Source organism: Zootoca vivipara, chromosome 7 (genome assembly GCF_963506605.1).
Source record: "Zootoca vivipara chromosome 7, rZooViv1.1, whole genome shotgun sequence".
Classification (NCBI taxonomy): Eukaryota; Metazoa; Chordata; class Lepidosauria; order Squamata; family Lacertidae; genus Zootoca; species Zootoca vivipara.
The window spans coordinates 17,406,543-17,425,678 of record NC_083282.1 but is presented as its reverse complement, the minus strand read 5'-3'; the positions used below and the strand labels follow the sequence as shown (position 1 = coordinate 17,425,678).

Genomic DNA, 19,136 nt, shown 5'->3' with positions numbered 1-19,136 from the left:
GGCATGAGGGTTTGGGTCATGGGTGTGTTTGTGCACATTCCAGGAACGATTGGGTTTTTAACAAATTAGCCATGTCATGGAAAGGAAATAAAACTTCCCCTGAAATCCATTTGGCTTGCTTCTCGGGAAATGTGTTTAGTATTTGGGTGGCAGTAAAGCAGAATGAAAAGGATCTTTGTTAAAAGGATTGATTACATATTTTAATGCCCCTGTGATAATCCTTCTTAATGCTCCTAATGCTGAAATGAATGCAAGGGGGGAGAAAAGCCATTCCCTTACTTGTCAAAACAAAGCACATTTTCTCTGCTAGTGACATCTAACAGACTCCAGCATAAGCAACTGGAGCTAATTATCTTGTGACCAGCAGGCAGTCTCGAACAGATCTTTGCCAAAGACTTCCAAGAAGCAGCACTTCAGCTGGACGAAATGGGGGTGGGGTGGGGCGACATGCCTTTTAAAAAAAACAGTATGTAAAATATTTTCAAATAATTGAACAGAATGCCTCTAAATAATTTCCCAACTATTAGCAAAGGAAAATGGGGGGATTTTGTTTTCGCCCTTCTGCATCACAGTGTTCTAAGTGTGTTCCCCCCCCCCACAGCACCTCTGGGAGTGATTCAGGCTGCTATTAATTATCACATTGCCTCTCACAGCATTACAATTTTATTATTTTTGCCTCGTCACACTTTGGAAAGTCAGCAATATAGCCAAACATTTTGGCAGACTGCAAGGATTTCATTTCATTTTTAGTTTAATTGAGCTGCTTTCAAGCTTAATGTGTGTGTGTGTGCGTGCGTGCGCATGCATGTGTGCACCTATACATATACATGCATGTACACACACACATGCACTGTGGAGGTTAAGTTCAACTACACAGCAAAGAATGAAATCACCCTACAGCACCATAGTGTGGAGCCACAGGCTCCTGACTGCAGCAACAAGGGCTATGACTTTCCTTTTGTGCCTTTAACAGTAATTTGATCTACAGCAACCAAGCAAGTAAAGCTTTCAATGGCATGAAGATGCATAGTCCCGTAATGATGGAGTCATCAACATAGTACCAATAGGCACCACAGTGCCGTCAGACACCATACTAGGGCCCGCGAAGACCCTCCCAATTTACTTATTTTTAATTGAAGAGGGGTTTTGTTTTTGCTTTTGTAGGTGGGGCTGTAGGGGGGGGGGTTGGAGGTGGCCTGCTTTTTTTGTCTTTTGGGGGAGGTAAGTTTTGCCTGTTGTTGTTTTTAAGGGGAGAGGTTCTGAGCATTGCCAGAGTGCTGTGAAATTTGCACTATATACATTTAACACAGAGGAAACCATGGCTTCTCAAAGTGGACTGAAATGCCCTCCAACTTATTGAGTCCCCAAACTGGAATGTGTGTCTTTCTGCCCGTGCTCCTGCGCAAGATCATGGAGCCCCAAAGAAACACCTTCTTCACGGCTGTGCTCACAGGGTGCCCAAAAATGCATGTTTTGGAAGTGCTGTGTGGGATCACAGCCCCACCCCAAATGCTTTTTCAGGGGAGAGCATTTTTTCAGGGTGACATCCCTCCGCGAAATTGCACAAAATCATGGCACCCAGAAATGACCACCATGCTCTCATACGAGAAAACGGGATATCTCCTTTTTTTCCTGGGATACCTGTGGGTATGGCAGGGCAGTGCTTTTAAATGTATGGTGTAGATGTGCTGTATAGACAGTGTTTCTATATCAGTGTGTCATGATTATACATGGATGCAGGTGGCGCTGTGGTCTAAACCACAGATTAGGGCTTGCTGATCAGAAGGTCAGTGGTTCGAATCCCCGTGATGGGGTAAGCTCCCGTTGCTCGGTCCCAGCTCCTGCCAACCAAGCAGTTCGAAAGCACGTGAAAGTAGATAAATAGGTACCACTCCGGCGGGATGGTAAACGGTGTTTCCGTGTGCTGCTCTGGTTCGTCAGAAGCGGCTTAGTCATGCTGGCCACATGACCCAGAAGCTGTATGCCGGCTCCCTCGGCCAATAAAGCGAGATGAGCCCCGCAACCCCAGAGTTGTCCACGACTGGACCTAATGGTCAGGGGTCCCTTTACCTTTACCGTTACCTTTTTGTTAAAGAAAATGAGGTGCCAGTACTCATATAATGTTAAAAGTGGTGTGGGTGCCAGCACAAAATGACTTGTTACAGGAAATAAACATAGTAAACATTTTGCAGTAAGATACACATGCCCGATTCTTTCCCCACAGCAATGCCCGGGATCAGTTTAAGTTCTCTCCCCACTGAAGTTCAGAACATCTCCTTTATTGGGTTTGCACTGGGATTCCTGCCTGCCTTCTCCTGCCTAAGACTACTGTCACCCTCTCATTCTTTCCTCCTCCATAATCATCAAATTGTTAACCTCTATAACATCATTTAGCTCAATGAAACCAAACAGAACACTCTGATTGATTGATTTTGCTTTATCAGTAGCCGTTTAGGCAGGAAGCTCATTTGGAGTGATTTGCTTACACAACAGTTTCAATAATGTTTTGCTACTTGAAATGATTGTGAGGAATGGATCCAGGCAAAGGACAAAGCTGTTGTTTGGATGAGGCTGGCTCTGCATGCACCAGAACTGGATTTCCAACTCGTACTTCTCTTTCTCTTTCTCTCTCTCACACGGCACATACATTTCAGAGTGAACCACAAAACCATTTGGTTCCATCCAAAATAGATCTGCTGTTTCAGGCCTAGCCATGGCCTGCTTCCTGCATTCCCTGAATGCATTGTACAAGTAATGCAAGGACTGGGCAGGTGTGGTTGTAGCACCAAGGACTGTTAGTCACCTGCTAATAGCTGGGGAATTAAAATGCCAGCTCCCATTGTGACCACCACTGCTGCCACTACCACCAGCTAAGCCTGCTAGAATGCAGTGGGGTGGAGGCAGTATGCCAAGGATTCCCTCAAGCCTATGCCCAGGCCTTTAGACCCTGTCATTACCTTCACTAAAAATGGCCACTACCTCATGCCCACAACAACACCGAATTGTCTGCCTAGTGATACACAGTATTATTGTGTTTCTTGTGTAATTGTGCTTCTGCAGTTGCAGCACACAGACACAAATGCTTAGCCCTGGGCATGGGGAGCATCTGTGTCCAGGTATGCAATTAGTACATTTCTGAGTTTGGGGCATGGGTTAGGTAAAGGTAAAGGTACCCCTAACCATTAGGTCCAGTCATGGACGACTCTGGGTTTGCAGTGCTCATCTCACTCTATAGGCCGCGGGAGCCTGCGTTTGTCCACAGACAGCTTCCGGGTCATGTGGCCAGCATGACTAAGCCGCTTCTGGCAACACCAATTTCTGCCTGAGCTGAGCGCCACTCTCTCGCTACCCTTCCTTCTCATCCTTTCTATCTGTGCTCTGCCCACTCATCTAGCCCTGCTGACCGCCTTTTCAACTTTGTTCTGAATCTTACTCTAGTCTTGGTAGGCGGAAGGTCGTTTCCAGCAGCTAGGTTCCTGGGGATTCAGCTCACCTGTTCAAAGACCACTCTAAAAGGTCAGCCAATTTCCTCCCAATCAAGTAGTTAATATTCTTTAGCAGCTCCTGCCTGCTTTGCTGCAAGGGAACGGCAGTGCTTTAAGGAGACACAGCAGTATCCAATCTAGGTTATCCATTCAACTTCCAAAAACCTGCTGTCTGGTAGCATCTAGGGACCCTTGTGTAGTGTTGGAGTAGCTTTAGTTTTCAATATAAAGAATCGCAACAGATCCACAATTGGAGTTTCTTGGCTGTGCTTTAGGAGACCAAAGGCAGCTGTCAGAGCAGCTTAATATAAATGTATGTAACTTGCTGTTCAGTAGCTTTGATTTTCTACATTTTGATATCCCTGACCTCCAGATAAAGTAGTTGTGTGTTTTGGGTGGGGTTTTTTTCCACTGAGAAACTAGCATGCAAGTTAATAGTTACTCAGGCAAGCCAGATGTTGACAAACTTTGAAGCTGCTTTCGTTTGCTGGCTTAATTTCAAGTCAAGGTGTGATTTGTATAATCCTGACCTCTTTATGTAAGGTTCACATTTACATATATTCAAAACCTATGAATCCCAACAGAGTTGAAAACATTTAGTGTTTTCATTTGATTGGGTTTGGGGGGAGCCACTGAATATATTAAACTGATTTTTCAATGCTAGCTGAGCATGCTATCAATCTCACTTGTAATATTTGGTGTGTGTTTTTTAACTCCCCTGCATTTCATTGGATGTGCAAGATGTGTAAAAAACAATGTTACTGAGCATGCATGGGAGGAAATGATAAAACAAGGGCATGAGCCAGCCAAAGAGAACCACAGTTAATTACAATGAAAGCAATAAAAGTGGCTGGATTATGTTGTGATGGTTTTAGACATGTTCTTTGAATGTTTTCCAACATCTGCCGGCAAGATAAACACATTTCATTTTTTAAAGCACCCTCCCCTACTTAACAATTTTTTTCTGTATATTAGCATATGCTAAGGGTGGGCATGTCCCCCCTAATTTTCCTCGTATCCAACAAAAAATTGTACCTGTTTCTGAGTCATTCTGTGTTCACTTCCCTCTGTACTTTGGGTTCTGAGCTGCTCTGTATAATGCAAACTTATGTGTTCCCTATAATGGGGAAGCTACAACTGGTATCCCTTTTGGCCAAAGTGGATGAAATTTAAAACCACAGAGTAAATTATGCCTGCCAAATTCAGAAAACAGGTCTAGAGTTTTGTGTTTTTTTGTTGGGGGGAGAGGAGATTCAATTCCTTCCATAATCCCTTTTAAGCTAAGGGAGCAGGGGTTGACTGGAAGATCCTTTGTGCTTAATACAAGGAATAAACCACCCAGTTTGGCATCAGCAAATGGGGGAAAAGAGGGGGGATTTTTTTGTGTGCAAAGAGGGCAGGAGCCTGGAGCAACAACAGCATGATATATTTGTGGGATGGGGATCAGTAGCATGCTCTTCACCTTCAGGTTCAGGAGAACATAGCTGGCTTCCATGGTAAGCTTGAAGTAGAAGGCATGCATGGTCAGACATAGAATTTAAGAGACATAGACTGTTGTGGACTTGTTTAAATGTGTGGAGTCAAGAGGTAGGGTTGCAGCTTAGAGGAGGAAAGGGACCTAATCATTGGCAAATTTCAACATGAAGTCATTATGAAGTAGCATCCTGCAGTCAGATCATTGGTGTTCATGCACTCCCTTAATATATATATATATATATATATATATATATATATATATATATATATATATATATATATATATATACACACACACCTGAATACCTTTGAAAGTACTATAAATATTTCAACAAACCCCACATTCATGGGGGCCTTAAGTTATTGTTTGCTTCAAATTAATGGTTATAAAATAGGCAACCTTGCAGTTAAAATGCAAGACATCGGCAACTGCCAAAGACCGAAGGTCCAAAAATCAATGTACCAAGTAACTTTGGATTAGAGGGTCACCATGCCGAAAAGGTGGGGAACCACTGCTCTGGGGAACGGCAGGACAAGTTGATTTCCTTGAAATTTAGATGAATATAAATCTTGCAGCTTACCTGGTGACCGGGGAGAAGCCATTATTGGAGCCTGGGATCACACAGTGGGGATGATTGAAAAGCTCCAAAGCCCTAAGGTTAGGAGATAGGAAGAAATACGATAGTAATTACACAGGGTGGAAAAGGGAAAGATTAATTATCTAGAGAATTATTCCCCTACCTAGATATGAAAAAAGAACTCACAGTAATTAGAATAGAAATTTCTTGCAATGAAAAAGATGGATCAGTGGTTAACCCTCTCAGTAACTGATATTCAATTCTCTGAAATATACAATGTTGTTTATGGAAATTTTGGCATCTTCTGGAAATGTTGGGTGGTATCCAACTAAGTCATCAGAGTAGATCCATTGCAATCAATGATTCCAACGGATCTACTTGTGAATATGACTTTCTTGGATACAACCTGTTGACCTCAAGACTTTAGGACAAGTCCTGGAAGAAATCTGTCAATGCTCCTTTTAAAATGTATACTTAGTTCTTTCCATGTCTCAGTCCAAAAATGCAAAGTCATTAAATTATTATCAAGAACTACCATACAGCATTCAAATTTTATTTGTTGGACTCAAACACCCTTAAACACCTGCATAAGTAAACCCTGTTCTGATTAGTAATGCAGGGTAATAAACTCTGTAAGCAAGTCAAGCTCATATTTTGCAGGTGGGAAATCCTAGGAGCAGCACTTGTAAAGGATCAGCACTTGTAAAGGACCAGGTAAAGGATCAGACTCCTATGCAAGATTCCTATAGCACATGTGCAGGAAACTGGCCTTGGGGCCTTCCTGCCTGCAGGACTTGGGACCTTCTCCTCCCCTCCCATTCTGCAGTAGGTTGTCATGTTTGAAGGGCTATCAAAGGACAGACCTTTCTATTTGAAGGAATCCTCTAGGGTGGTCCTGTTTCAACACTAAGAACAGAAAACATCAAGGTCATTGAAGTTGCTCATCAACAGTTATCAGTACCTGGATAGTAAACTGCCAGCAAACAAGTCTTCTCCACAATGCTGGTATATCCTGTACTTCTTTTTAAATTGTAATAAGTATTTCTTAATTTGCATCTATATATATTATTAGCACATGCAAATTTTATACAAAGCAGACGACCTCCTTTGTCCTCTTTTCTGGCAGTGCACAAGAGGCAACCCACTATTTTGCAGGCAAGGAAGCCGTTGTTAATTGGTCGTTGTCATCCCCCCCCCCCCAGCTCTCAGTGTGAGTACAGAAGGACTGGCAAAAATGCTTCTGGGCTAGTAACCTCTATGGTCTTATTTGCCAGGCTGTTTTCCCCTTCCAACTGATTCCAAAGGATAAGCTTTTTCACCATCGTCTTCTTCAACTATTTTCATGCCTTGCTTTTAACGGCCCAGGTAACAGGTTTGTCCAGGGCAGGTAGATATGTGTGCAGTCCTGCTTATGCTTGATTTTGCAACAGCCAGTGGATCTTATGGGCCAATAAAAACTTGCCCATATGATGGCACAAAGTCATCTCACCCCCTCTCTATAGCAGTAAGACCATGGTAAGCAGAGCAGTCTCTGTGCTCTCCTTGCCTCTAATAGGGTCAGTATTTAGCTGCAACAGCACTTATCATAGATTTGAGCTGCCAGAAGCTGAACTGATATACAGATGATTTAAGAGACACGATTTAGCCCATTGTGATGCTCTTGGAGTAGCATTTTTCGAGCCACCCCAGCTTCCAAACAAGATAGCCTTTTGGAGCAAAAGGCAAAGGTGGCAGCTCTCGAGTTAATGCATCGAAAGGTCAAGAGGAGAATAATTCACTTTCACCTTGCCACGGCGGGAAAGCGGCAGTAAAAGCTGCCCGCTTATTGGCAAGGTTATATATAAACGTGCAGTTCATATCTCCAGCCACCACCTCAGGAGCAGTCCAGTTACAGAGTTGATGTCATCGCCCACCTCCCTAATCAAGTGGTGCTGGATTATCTTGTCCTGATAAATTGGAGCCAGCATCTACTGGAGGGCAGGAGGGAGAGAGAGAAGGAGAGGGAGAGAGAAATAAGTCTTACATGAAGTACTCTGCTAGATTGTAAGTAATAAGGTAGCAGATGTCCGGATCAAGCCCCTGAGCTTGTAGTCTGCGGCACAACAAAATGATTTGTGCTGTGCAGTGTAAAGGTCTTTAAAGGAAGACATCACCAAACAGGCACACAGTTAAGCATGACATATTTGAGGCCAAGGGACAAAAGGAATCCAAAATGCCACAGTGGGTATTGTTTTACAGAGGAATGCGCACAGTCTGTATGGCTTATCTGGATGCATTTGCCCTAGAAGGGACCATTGCTTTGCACTGCTCTTCTTGGGCAGTGCGCTTGTGATTAAAAGAAGAAAGATGCATTCCTAGCTTCACTACTGAGCATATTTCTAAAAAGAATCAAGGGTTGTTGAGCTGCTAGGCACTTGTTCGTTGTTCTTTTTTTTGGGGGGGGGGTGTTTGAGTTGATTACCAACAACTCATCCAGGGTAAATAAACAATTTTGTTCCGTAAGGCTAACACTAAAATTTGCTAACCACATAACTGTGGAGGAAAGCTTTATTTAAGAAAAAGACAAAGCAGGACTATTCTTGTTCAGATTTTGTAAATCCACTCCTTAACAGAAAGGCAGTTGAAAAAAGACAATCTGCAAATGCAATAGCTCTAGCCATTGATGTGTTGCAAAAAGGGACTTCGAGTTTTTAAGCACAATTACATTATTGGGCGTACATTGGTTGGGTCACTACTTCAGGAATTCAAAAGAGCGTCATTTGTGGCTGAGAATTTTGTTTTCGTACCAAACATCTGTGTTTCAATCCCTGACATCTCCAGGTAAGGTTGAGAAAGACCCTGGTCTGAAACCCTGGAGAACTGCTGCCAGTCAGTATAATGAATCAGTAAAGACAGCTTCTTATATTTCTCGGGTGCTTTTACATTTAAAATCCATCATACTGGAACAGATGGCACATGTTTGCCACTCCAGTCATCGATGTATAGTCACTGATTAGTTCTATTAGCCAGTTAACATATCCAGCACCTGCATATATAACACTGAGCAGGCATCAGTTGGTTGTTTATGTCAATAAACATCTATAATACAGTGGTACCTCAGGTTACGAACTTAATTCATTCCGGAGGTCCATTCTTAACCCGAAACCGTTCTTAACCTGAGGTGCGGCTTCACTAATGGGGCCTCCCACTGCCACCGCACAATTTCCGCTCTCATCCTGGGACAAAGTTTGCAACCCGAGGTAACAACTTCCTGGTTAGCGGAGTTTGTAACCCGAAGTGTTTGTAACCCGGGGTATCACTGTACGCAAAGAATGTAAGCTCCTGAACACCCACGTGGTTTCTGATACACTGAGGGCCAGACTAAGATGTGGGAGATCTGTGAGCTAATCTCCCCCAACTGTTTGATTTCTTACTAAAAAGCAACTGCAGGAGCCCCCAGATTTGCTGCAGTGATGTTAGTCGTTTCCTCCAAAGCCATTTTCCCAATCCACTCCCCCATACTGTTTCCCAACCCACCCACTGCTGTGGAGAAGAACTTTACACCGAGAAAATGGTGGGCATCAGAGACTGTGTTAAGTGCACACCCTCCCGCTCCTGCTCTAATGAAAACCAGGGTCCCTGCAGTTGCAGCAAGTCATAGATACTGTGTGTAGTTTTTCTTGGGTGGGTTAAATAATGATTAACGGTTATTTCGTTTTATAGTGAAGAGACTCTCCAAAGATCTAAACCTCCCATGCCTCTGGCATGCAACCTTTTGCCAATTATTTGGAAGTTGAATTAAACCAATAGCTGTAACCTGTGAAACTGACTACACTCTCAAAATCATTTCATCCAAGCGACCATCCTTCTTACATTTGTTTTTCCCCCTTCTTTCCAGGGAAATCCCTACATGTGCAATGAGTGTGATGCAGCCATTGATGAACTGGCGCATCCGCCTGAACTGATGTTTGATGCTGAAGGAAGGTATCCCTCCACCTATTGGCAGTCTACCACTTGGAAGGGTTACCCTGAGCCTCTCCTTGTGAACATCACCCTGTACTGGAACAAAACCATCGAGCTAACGGACAACATAGTCATCACCTTCGAATCTGGCCGCCCAGACCTAATGATCCTGGAGAAGTCCCTCGACTATGGTCGGACGTGGCAGCCGTATCAGTATTATGCTACAGATTGTTTAAATGCTTTCAACATGGAACCAAAATCAGTGAGGGATTTGTCCCAACAAACAGTCCTAGAAATCATTTGCACAGAAGAATATTCTATGGGGTACATGGCAAACAGTAAAATCCTCCACTTTGAGATTAAGGACAGATTTGCTTTTTTTGCTGGGCCTCGGCTCCATAATATGGCTTCTCTCTATGGGCAGCTCGACACAACCAAGAACCTAAGAGATTTCTTTACGGTCACAGACTTAAGGATAAGACTGCTCAGGCCAGCAACAGGGGAAATATATATGGATCCACAGCACTTGACACGCTACTTTTATGCAATCTCAGACATAAAAGTAATTGGAAGGTAAGGCAAAATAAACAAATGCATTTTCGTTTGCTTTCTAAACACTGTGCGTGATGGCAAGCTTCCATCTTTCCTCCCCTTTCTAAAGACGATAGCAATTTCCACTGGAGTTTGAATTGTTAGCCGTGTTGTGAAAATTCTTTGCACATCTACATGGTTGCAACTTGATTAATTTGTAATTTGTAAGGCTAGGTTGATTAATTTGTAATTTGTAAGGCTAGGTTTCAACTTCAGATAGGGAGCCTGTGCCCCCACCCCACCCGCCACCATGTTGTTGGACTCTCAGCTCCCATCAGCCCCAGCTAGCATGGTCAATGGTCATGGATGATGGGAGCTGGGAACAAATAATATCTGAACAGCCACAGATTTCTCATCCCTGGGTTAGACCAGCCAGCACACTATAATTCTGAAGACTTGCGTTTTGATTTGGGTTTCTGCAGAAATTTCGCTTGGCAAGCACCAGTTGCTTGGTTTACAACTGGATTTTCTCTTTAAGTTGGTTAACACCTTTCCGTTTATGAGGTGACCACAGCAGGTTTGCTGTTTTCTTGCTCCCTGGACACAAGCTTGGAATTCACTCCTTCCAGTGCCACTAGTATCTAGCTTTTCTCAAATATTTGAAGGGATGGAGAGAGATGTTTTCTGTAGAGGTAACAGGTTTACCATTTCCCCCCACCATATAGATGGAAGGGGAGAACTCTTGCACTTATAAGAGAAACGTGTAGTCTCCAGTGAAAGTGAGGAATAGAAAAGTTTAAATGGTTTCCCAATGACAACGTTCCCCTTGATGGGAATGGCATGACATGACTTACTATGCAGCAAGGTGACAGATTTTGGCCACCACTGAGAGAACAGTCTAGGGTCTAACCTACTCTGTTTATGTGTATTTGTGTCAATGAGGCATGGACAGGGGAATTCCCTGGAGGATTAGACCGCATATTAATTCATGAGAGGGAGTAGAACCTTTCAGATTCTGCCAGTGTTAGGCTACTCTAGTGCTTCTTTTAGCTATGTTTGAAGAGATGTCTAAACATTTTAATTGGATGTTGGAATGGCTCAGGCTCATACAGAATTTTTAGATTTGAAAGAATATATGAAAGGTGACAAAGTGGTCAGAAGAGGGACTGCTGCCAGTCATCCCAGTCAGAGGCTCATGACACTAGCACAACTACCAGTGTCATAGAAGCAACCACTGTGTTTCTAAGTGTGTGGGTAAAGATGGTGAACCACATTTGACCAACATCTCCAAAATGGAGAATTCAGTGCCAGGGAAATGTGATTTCCTTATAGTGAATTCTCTTTGTTTCTAGAATTTAGCAAGTGTTCAGCAATAGTTTGACTCCCTCCCCTTCTCTTCTTACCATCTGGAAAGTATGTTGGCCATACTGATAATCTGTTAACTTTTGGTACTCTCTTTTTGCTGCTATAGAACTTCATTTTCATTCAAGCTTAAAATATCAGGGGGAAATGCTCAAATACCTGGAAATTTGTTGTGCCAGGGACAAACAAATCCAAGTGTGGGTGGTTTTCTAAGTAAATGTTCATAAGAATAGGGCTCAGGTAGCACAGTATGGCTAATGTGCAATTGCTCAGAATTACCTGTAAATGTGACTAAACTCATGCAATGGCAGTCCAGTGTTAGGAAAACATTTTGCCTTGTCTCAGACCTAGCCTTCATTTATCACCATAAGGAGAGAGCTGACATCTATTCATGCTAATCCTCGTAATAGTAAATATTTGGAAGCAATATTACTGTTCTGATTTCTCAACTGCTCCCCGCTCCCCACTGGCACAGAATGATCAAACTTCCTAAAAATCTCAGTGAGTTCTTAACATGAAGTGCTCATTATATAGTGCAGGAGGACTATGGAAAACACTGGTTCATTCCCATGGTGCTGATCCCACAATAATGATCCACCCATTTAGCCCCATCTACATGGGTATAGGCCTTTAAATAATAAAACTGTATTGTGGGATGAACTTCCAAAAAAGTGCTTCTCGGGAACGGTGTTAAAAAGCAGGGATAGGGAACCTGTGGCCCTCCAGTTGTGGTTGGACTGTCAACTGCCATCATCCCTGCCTGTTGACCACGCTGACAGGTCTGATGGAAGCTGAAGTCCATTGGCAGGGACACAGGTTTGACACCACTGGTTTAAAGGCTGCCTTAGCATCTTTCCACAAAGAGATTAGCCAGGCATATATAGAGAGAGATGTTTCTCTCATTCATTCATTCATTCATTCGTTGCTTGATTTTTGTACTTTCACAAGCCCTAAAGGTGAAATAAATGACTAAGTGTTCTGTGTAACTAGTTGTGTGTAGATAATGAACATGGTGAGAAGAAGGCATTGTGTATTCTCATTAGATGCATGAGAAGGAAGGATTGACCTCATCCAAACTGTGCAGTGCTCCTGGATTTCATGTGTGCTGGTTCCGTATCCTGTACTGCTCATGTCCAGTACTCTGACTCTCACCTTGGGAACCATGTCCATACACCCAGTTGTTAGAGGCAGATATCCATTCAGCAAATCTTCATCAGTCTCCTTTGCTTAGTCTTGTTATCACTTGTAATTTTCCATTCATTTTAAAAATAGACTGGATTCTCAATCATTTTTAATCTCGAAAAAAGGCCTTAATGCAGTATATTGATAGCTGAATATACACAACCACCCAAAAACTGGCTGGACGTGACAACGGCAGTGTCCAGTAAGTGCAGTTATCAGCAATCAATAATTGATTTTATGATCATTCTCCAAACTCCTGTTCAGTCTTTATACTGTACATGACTTCAAAATCTTATGGCCCACTCCTAAGCACTGGTGCTTTTGCTAACAGTGAGGAAAGGAACACAGAGTGCCAAGAGCCTAGTTCTACTGCATGGTTGGTAGCCTTTTAACAGTGCATATACCAAACCCAGCACACACATAATATCATCTAGCAGTCTTAGTACACCAGAGGTTGCCTTCTGTACCCATTGCAGAGGTACTGTGTAAGAACAGCTGCCAGAGGTGATATGGGCAAGGGATCCACTTATCAATAGTGCCTGGAAAACCTCTTTGCGTAAGATCATATTTGACCATCAATGGTAGGGCAGGTGGCCAAGGCTTGGCCAAAATGGCCTCATGGCCCAAATAGAGAAGCCTAGTAGGTTTGATTAGGGCTAAGGGTTGGAGTTTCCCCACTGCTGCCTCATTGCTTCCTTCTGTGACATAGTTTGTGACCAACAGAACCTTCCAAACTGATGCAACACTGCATGCCCTCAGCCGGTGCTTGGTTTGGAGGTTTGTCCTGTCAGGCAGTTAGAGCCTGCTTGTAGACAAGATGCTGCTCCCAATGTAGTGTCAGAAGCTACTTCCTGTGCTTCTGTGGTCACAGCTCTTCCCAGAGATTAAGCTTGGATGATTTTTCTTGTCCTAAGTGTAACATGGACAGGAGTGCCTGGCGTGCTCTGGTCCATGGGGTCACGAAGAGTCAGACATGACTAAACGACTAAACAACAACAAGTGTAACAAAAGCTTGCTTGATTTTTAGATGTTAACGCACAGTGCTATTTTTCTAGAAAAAGAGGTGCCTGAACTCACCACGAACATCTCCATTGTTCTCTTACAATGGCAATGGAGCCACCTGAGAGGTGCCGGAACTGAGTTCTGGTGAGTTCCGGCTGAAAAGGCCCTGTTAACACCACAGTCTTGGTTTAGAAAAATAAATTCAGTTCAGTGCAAATGTCTGCTTATCTTTTTATCACTTAGCATATAAAGAAAACATACGGCAGGCAGCAAGTCAGGCCGGAACCTATCCACAGCTTCACAAAGAAATTGTGTTCTTAATGAGAAGAAATAATTCAGATTTGGGGCGGGGAGGGAATAGCTGGTGTCACAGTTTGTTTTCCTCGTGCCCTTTCTCTAACATGCATTAGCAGTTATTAATTTGAAATGTCACAACACTGGTAAAATGCCATTGGATTTGTAATTGTTATTTAAATGCACAGCTATTGTTTGGGCGGTGAATGGTAATGTTATTTAGAGATCTCTCTTTTATACCCGTTGGAGGAGCAATATCCCTTCATTCATATTGTATGTTTTCCTCACTCTCTTCCTGGCAAAGGGGTTCAACCACTGGATATTTTAAGGTAAATATTTTGATTCAAATAGGAGAATTGTTTTAGGGTTCAGCAAGGCCACACAAAAAATTACAGCACAGTTTTATCTCTTCCTGGGCGTACAGAAGTTTGAATGGCACCCTCCCAACAACATGAATCTGACCAAAATGCAGGAGGCAGTGGAAGACAGGAGTGCCTGGCCTGCTCTGGTCCATGGGGTCATGAAGAGTCGGACATGACTAAACAATACATACACAAACAAGAGAAATAATCACTCTCCACTCCCATTGCTTGAAGACACTCCCATACTCCTGCTGCAAAGGGTTGTTACCTAATAATAATTAGGAGTCAAACAAGAGAGAATGAAAGAGAGGAAGCCTATTGCAAGGGAATTAAAATAAAAAGCCTTCTGAAAGACATCTTTTTTATTTTTTTTAAAAACCCTCTCAATAATCCCATAGCAAATTGGCTCTAAAAATTAAGTGTGACAGTTCAGAGAATTAATCTAATGGTGTTGCTTGTTGGCTAAATCCATCAGTAGTCGGACACACACATTACAAAGGGGTTATCTTCTATGTAATCCTATCCTAGCAGATTAAATTCATGTGAATTTTTTGCTCAACCAGTGCTGATAAAGCACCTCTTGCAGAGTTTCTTCTCTTGCAACTCATCTGGATCCTTGCCTCCCTTTCACTGATAAGAGCTTAATCTATTCCCCCCATAAGTAGCGAAAGGATGGCTTTTGCTCCTGGTTGCTCTCGCCGCTTCAAAAGAAGAGCCAGCTGTGATGCCTCTGTCATTCCTCATGAAAGATGGCAAGCTTTATATTTCACCTGGATGACTGCTAGAAGATGCTACGCTGGAGATCTGGGGGTTTCCTTCTGACTCCTACCCACAACGTACCTGGATAAATCCTCTCCGGTTCTTTTAGGGCTTGTGTACACAATCAATTAGCCTCAGAAACAAAACCGCTACCTCACTTGAGTCAAAATGTGCAGGTCAAAAATTTAGAATGAGGAGTGGAGAACACAAAAAGTTAAAACCTGTTATCACAGAAGTCTTTCATCAGAAACTCTGGAGCAGGAAAACATAGCCATCTCCACTGACCCAGCTCTGTTGCCCTGGCATTTGGGGGGGGTGTGTGTGGAGGTGGCATCTCGCAGGAATGGGGAGCCTGGCACGTATGTGTAGGCACTTTCTGTGGTCACACAGTGTTAAGAGAGTAGGTCAAACTACACGTTTCCTTAAATGTGTGATCTAATTAGTGTGTTTTTGTCTTTAATAACAGGCATTACAGTTGATTGGGACCTTTGTGATTGTGAAAGTGGGTTGACCCTTTCCCCCATGCCACATTCCCATAAGAAACCATCATTGCTCCCCAACTTTGGATAGCTGCAGGGTGCCAAGGACAGGTTCCTTCCTACAGCAAATATTAGCTTCTGGGGGAAGGTTTTTCACTGAGACTCCCACCCCGTGGCTGCAGTTTAAAAATAACAAGAGATTCATGAAAATGAATCGTGAATTTAATTTAACATGTAACTTGGCCACAGATTTGCTTGGATGCTGTGCTGCCAGGTTGTTAGAGCCTGGCTCTGCCACTGGCTGTGGAGGTGATCACATCCCAGAAGGGCTGGAGCTGGCACCCTGTATCCCCATGGCTGATAGGAAGAGGATTGAGATGCAAGGCAACTGTGAACTTTCCTGTGGGTCTTGCCCACTTGATTGCAGAGCTTCCTAAAGGGCTGTTAGTTTTGCATTGAGAATCTGCTGTTGGATAACACTGGCACTGCTGACTGACTTGGGGATGGGAGATGAGACAAGTAGACACATCAGAGCATCTTAAAAGAAAAGAATTACCAGAACCATCACAGCTCTATTGTTCCTGCTTTGGGTGACTTAATACGAGCTTGACCACTCGAGCCCTAACAGACATATAATCCCTTTTTTTTTTCTTAACTTCAACTTCCTACTGTCATTTAGTGCTGCACTAACCATGCCAACCTAGCAGTTCGAAAGCACGTCAAAGTGCAGGTAGATAAATAGGTACCGCTCTGGCGGGAAGGTAAACAGCGTTTCCGTGTGCTGCTCTGTTTTGCCAGAAGTGGCTTTGTCATGCTGGCCACATGACCTGGAAGCTGTACGCCGGCTCCCTCGGCCAATAACGCGAGATGAGCACCGCAACCCCAGGTCATGACTGGACCTAATGGTCAGGGATACCTTTACCTTTAACCATGGTTAAGCCCATCTGAATATACAAACTAATTTGAAGTGGATCTGTACCTGCACAAAACAAACCATAGTTAGGAGAGTTTTGCTGCTAATCTCATTTCAAGGTGATGGATTGAACTCTTTGATGTCCCTCTATTCATGTCCAAATGCAAGATTTGCCTTGGTGAGATGTATTATGGGTTTCTTGTACATTTGGGATCTTAAGCAGGTTTAAAGAAACAAATCATAAAGGTAAAGGTAAAGGGACCCCTGACCATTAGGTCCAGTCGTGACCGACTCTGGGGTTGCGCGCTCATCTCACATTATTGGCCGAGGGAGCCGGCGTTTGTCCGAAGACAGCTTCCAGGTCATGTGGCCAGCATGACAAAGCTGCTTCTGGCGAACCAGAGCAGCACATGGAAACGCCGTTTACCTTCCCGCTGTAGCGGTTCCTATTTATCTACTTGCATTTTGACGTGCTTTCGAACTGCTAGGTTGGCAGGAGCTGGGACCAAGCAATGGGAGCTCACCCCATCACAGGGATTCGAACCGCCGACCTTCTGATCAGCAAGCCCTAGGCTCAGTGGTTTAACCACAGCGCCACTGGGTCGCTATCCAAGGTACTGTTGGGTATGTAGAGATGGCTGGAGGTCCAATTCAATTAAAAGGAACCCCTAACTGATAATGCCCTGGTGGAAAGGAAAAGTGGCTGTGGTGCCAAATAGAAACCCAAGAGTAAAAACCAAATGTGCAGATGGAAAGAGCTCAATACTCTATATATGGGGAAACATCAATTGACTTAAGTAGATTTGAAATTCAACTGCATTCCATATTTGCAAAACAGTTCAAAGAAGGAGGCCCAATAATAATCAAACAATTCAGGAACAAAATAGATACCGATAATTTGAAAATTATGCTATTTGCTTCCACTAGCCTTTGAAGATGTAGAAAGGAGGGAGAAAGGAGGTGATTTTGATATGAAAGCTACTGCATTCAGTATAAGAGCGGTTACACAAAATCTTTTCTGGTGCATTAAAGCTGGGAAACCTACCCATTTTATATATAAGTTGTTTTCTTATCCAGCTGCATTTTGCTGTGAAATGAGTCTAATGCATATTGCATCGAGGATGAAACCCTGTGTTCTCATGATAAACACTTCAGTTCTTCCATTACAAGTTGTTTATTCAACTTCCATTTGCTACCTTTCATTGTGTGTTTATTAAGAAAATGAGTAAAACAAAACAAAACAAAAAAGACAAAATGTGGCTGTTAGCAATTTCAGCAACCCTATTGTGCTGCTATTATTCAGGAAACCTAATAATCCACATAAACTAATTCTGACTTATGGACGGCCTGCTTCACTAAATCAAGGCGATTTTCTCGGGTGGATAACAGGCGAGTTCAGTGTGCCAGTACCTTAATTAAAGTGAGTCTCTCTTCATCTTGATCTCATTTTAATTTACAGAGTAATACTACAATAATATCACTAATGGAAGGTACATTAAAGGGCATCAAGTAGTATTAAGTGTACTAAATTATGGCACTTGTGTTAATTAACTTCTGGAGCAAGATGGTCCTAATGGCTGAAAAAGGTCCACTAATGCATAAATAAAGTCTGGCTGAGTGAGAATAGAAATGGAAGGAAGACAGGAAAGGGCTTCTTTCACTCTGTCCACTGCCGACTGTAGAGAGAATTTTAAAAGCTAGACAATGTGAATAAACTGCAAGAAAGCTTTTCCTATTGAACTGTTTGATGAAAAGGCAATTTTACAGCCCCTGAATGACTCTGATTAATGGAAAAGTTTGCTCCAGAAATTTGATTGTAAGGCAGCATGTGGAAAATTCTAGCTAAGGGCTCCATCAGAAGACATCCAAGTGCCCCCACAAGTTACTATTGTGACTGAAAACATAACCATCTGGTTCAGATGTAATGCTAAACTATCATTTTGTGTTATGAACAGGAGCTTTGTGCTCATGTCTTCCCCCTCCCCTCTGTGGCCATTCAGAAGAGCTCAGAAACTTTCACTTATGTTTTCGATGAATCACACTGTATTATTTCATTTAAGTGGCTCATCTTATCTGTGGCTATTAAGGGAAACAAGCCAGGATGCAGAAACAAGCCAAAGGTTTCACATTGACTCGTTTTCCTAAACTAAAGTCAGCTCTGAGCATAGTTTATCTGGGTTCAGGTTTAGGCTGTACCCATGCTATGGCATTTATATGTACATGAGTGGCTGTTTCTGTGCACTCATTTGTGCACCTGGAAGGACAGATCCTGAAGCTGAGGCTGCAATACTTTGGCCACCTCATGAGAAGAGAAGACTCCCTGGAAAAGACCCTGATGTTTGGAAAGATGGAGGGCACAAGGAGAAGGGGACGACAGAGGACGAGATGGTTGGACAGTGTTCTCGAAGCCACCAACATGAGTTTGACCAAACTGTGGGAAGCAGTGGAAGACAGGAGTACCTGGCTTGCTCTGTTCCATGGGGTCACGAAGAGTCAGACATGACTAAACGACTAAACAACAGCCTCATGTGAGCACTTTCATGTTTATGCCTCTTCAAACTATCTTACAATTTCCCATCTCGATTTGAAATGCATCTATAAGCTGCATTAATTTTCTTTCACAAGATTTCTGAACCAAAGTACAGTTGAGAGGACTTGGCAAAGATTCAGTCTGTGCATTTTGCCATTGTGCCTGAATGTGCACATTCTATTGCTATGTTGGTTTCCCCCCTAAAAACATGGAGTTGGATCTAGGCAAAAAGTGCAATTCT

At 43.0% G+C, this 19,136-nt stretch overlaps 1 protein-coding gene across 2 annotated transcripts in view; it reads left to right on the top strand.

Moving 5' to 3' along the window:
• NTNG1 (netrin G1) overlaps positions 1 to 19,136 on the top strand; it is a 210,248-nt gene that overhangs the window by 73,921 nt on the left and 117,191 nt on the right. For both annotated transcript variants that reach the window (XM_035123311.2, XM_035123309.2), the window contains exon 3: positions 9,417 to 10,054. In XM_035123311.2, the coding sequence (XP_034979202.1) occupies positions 9,417 to 10,054 (638 nt within the window). The remainder of the gene's footprint in view (positions 1 to 9,416; positions 10,055 to 19,136) is intronic.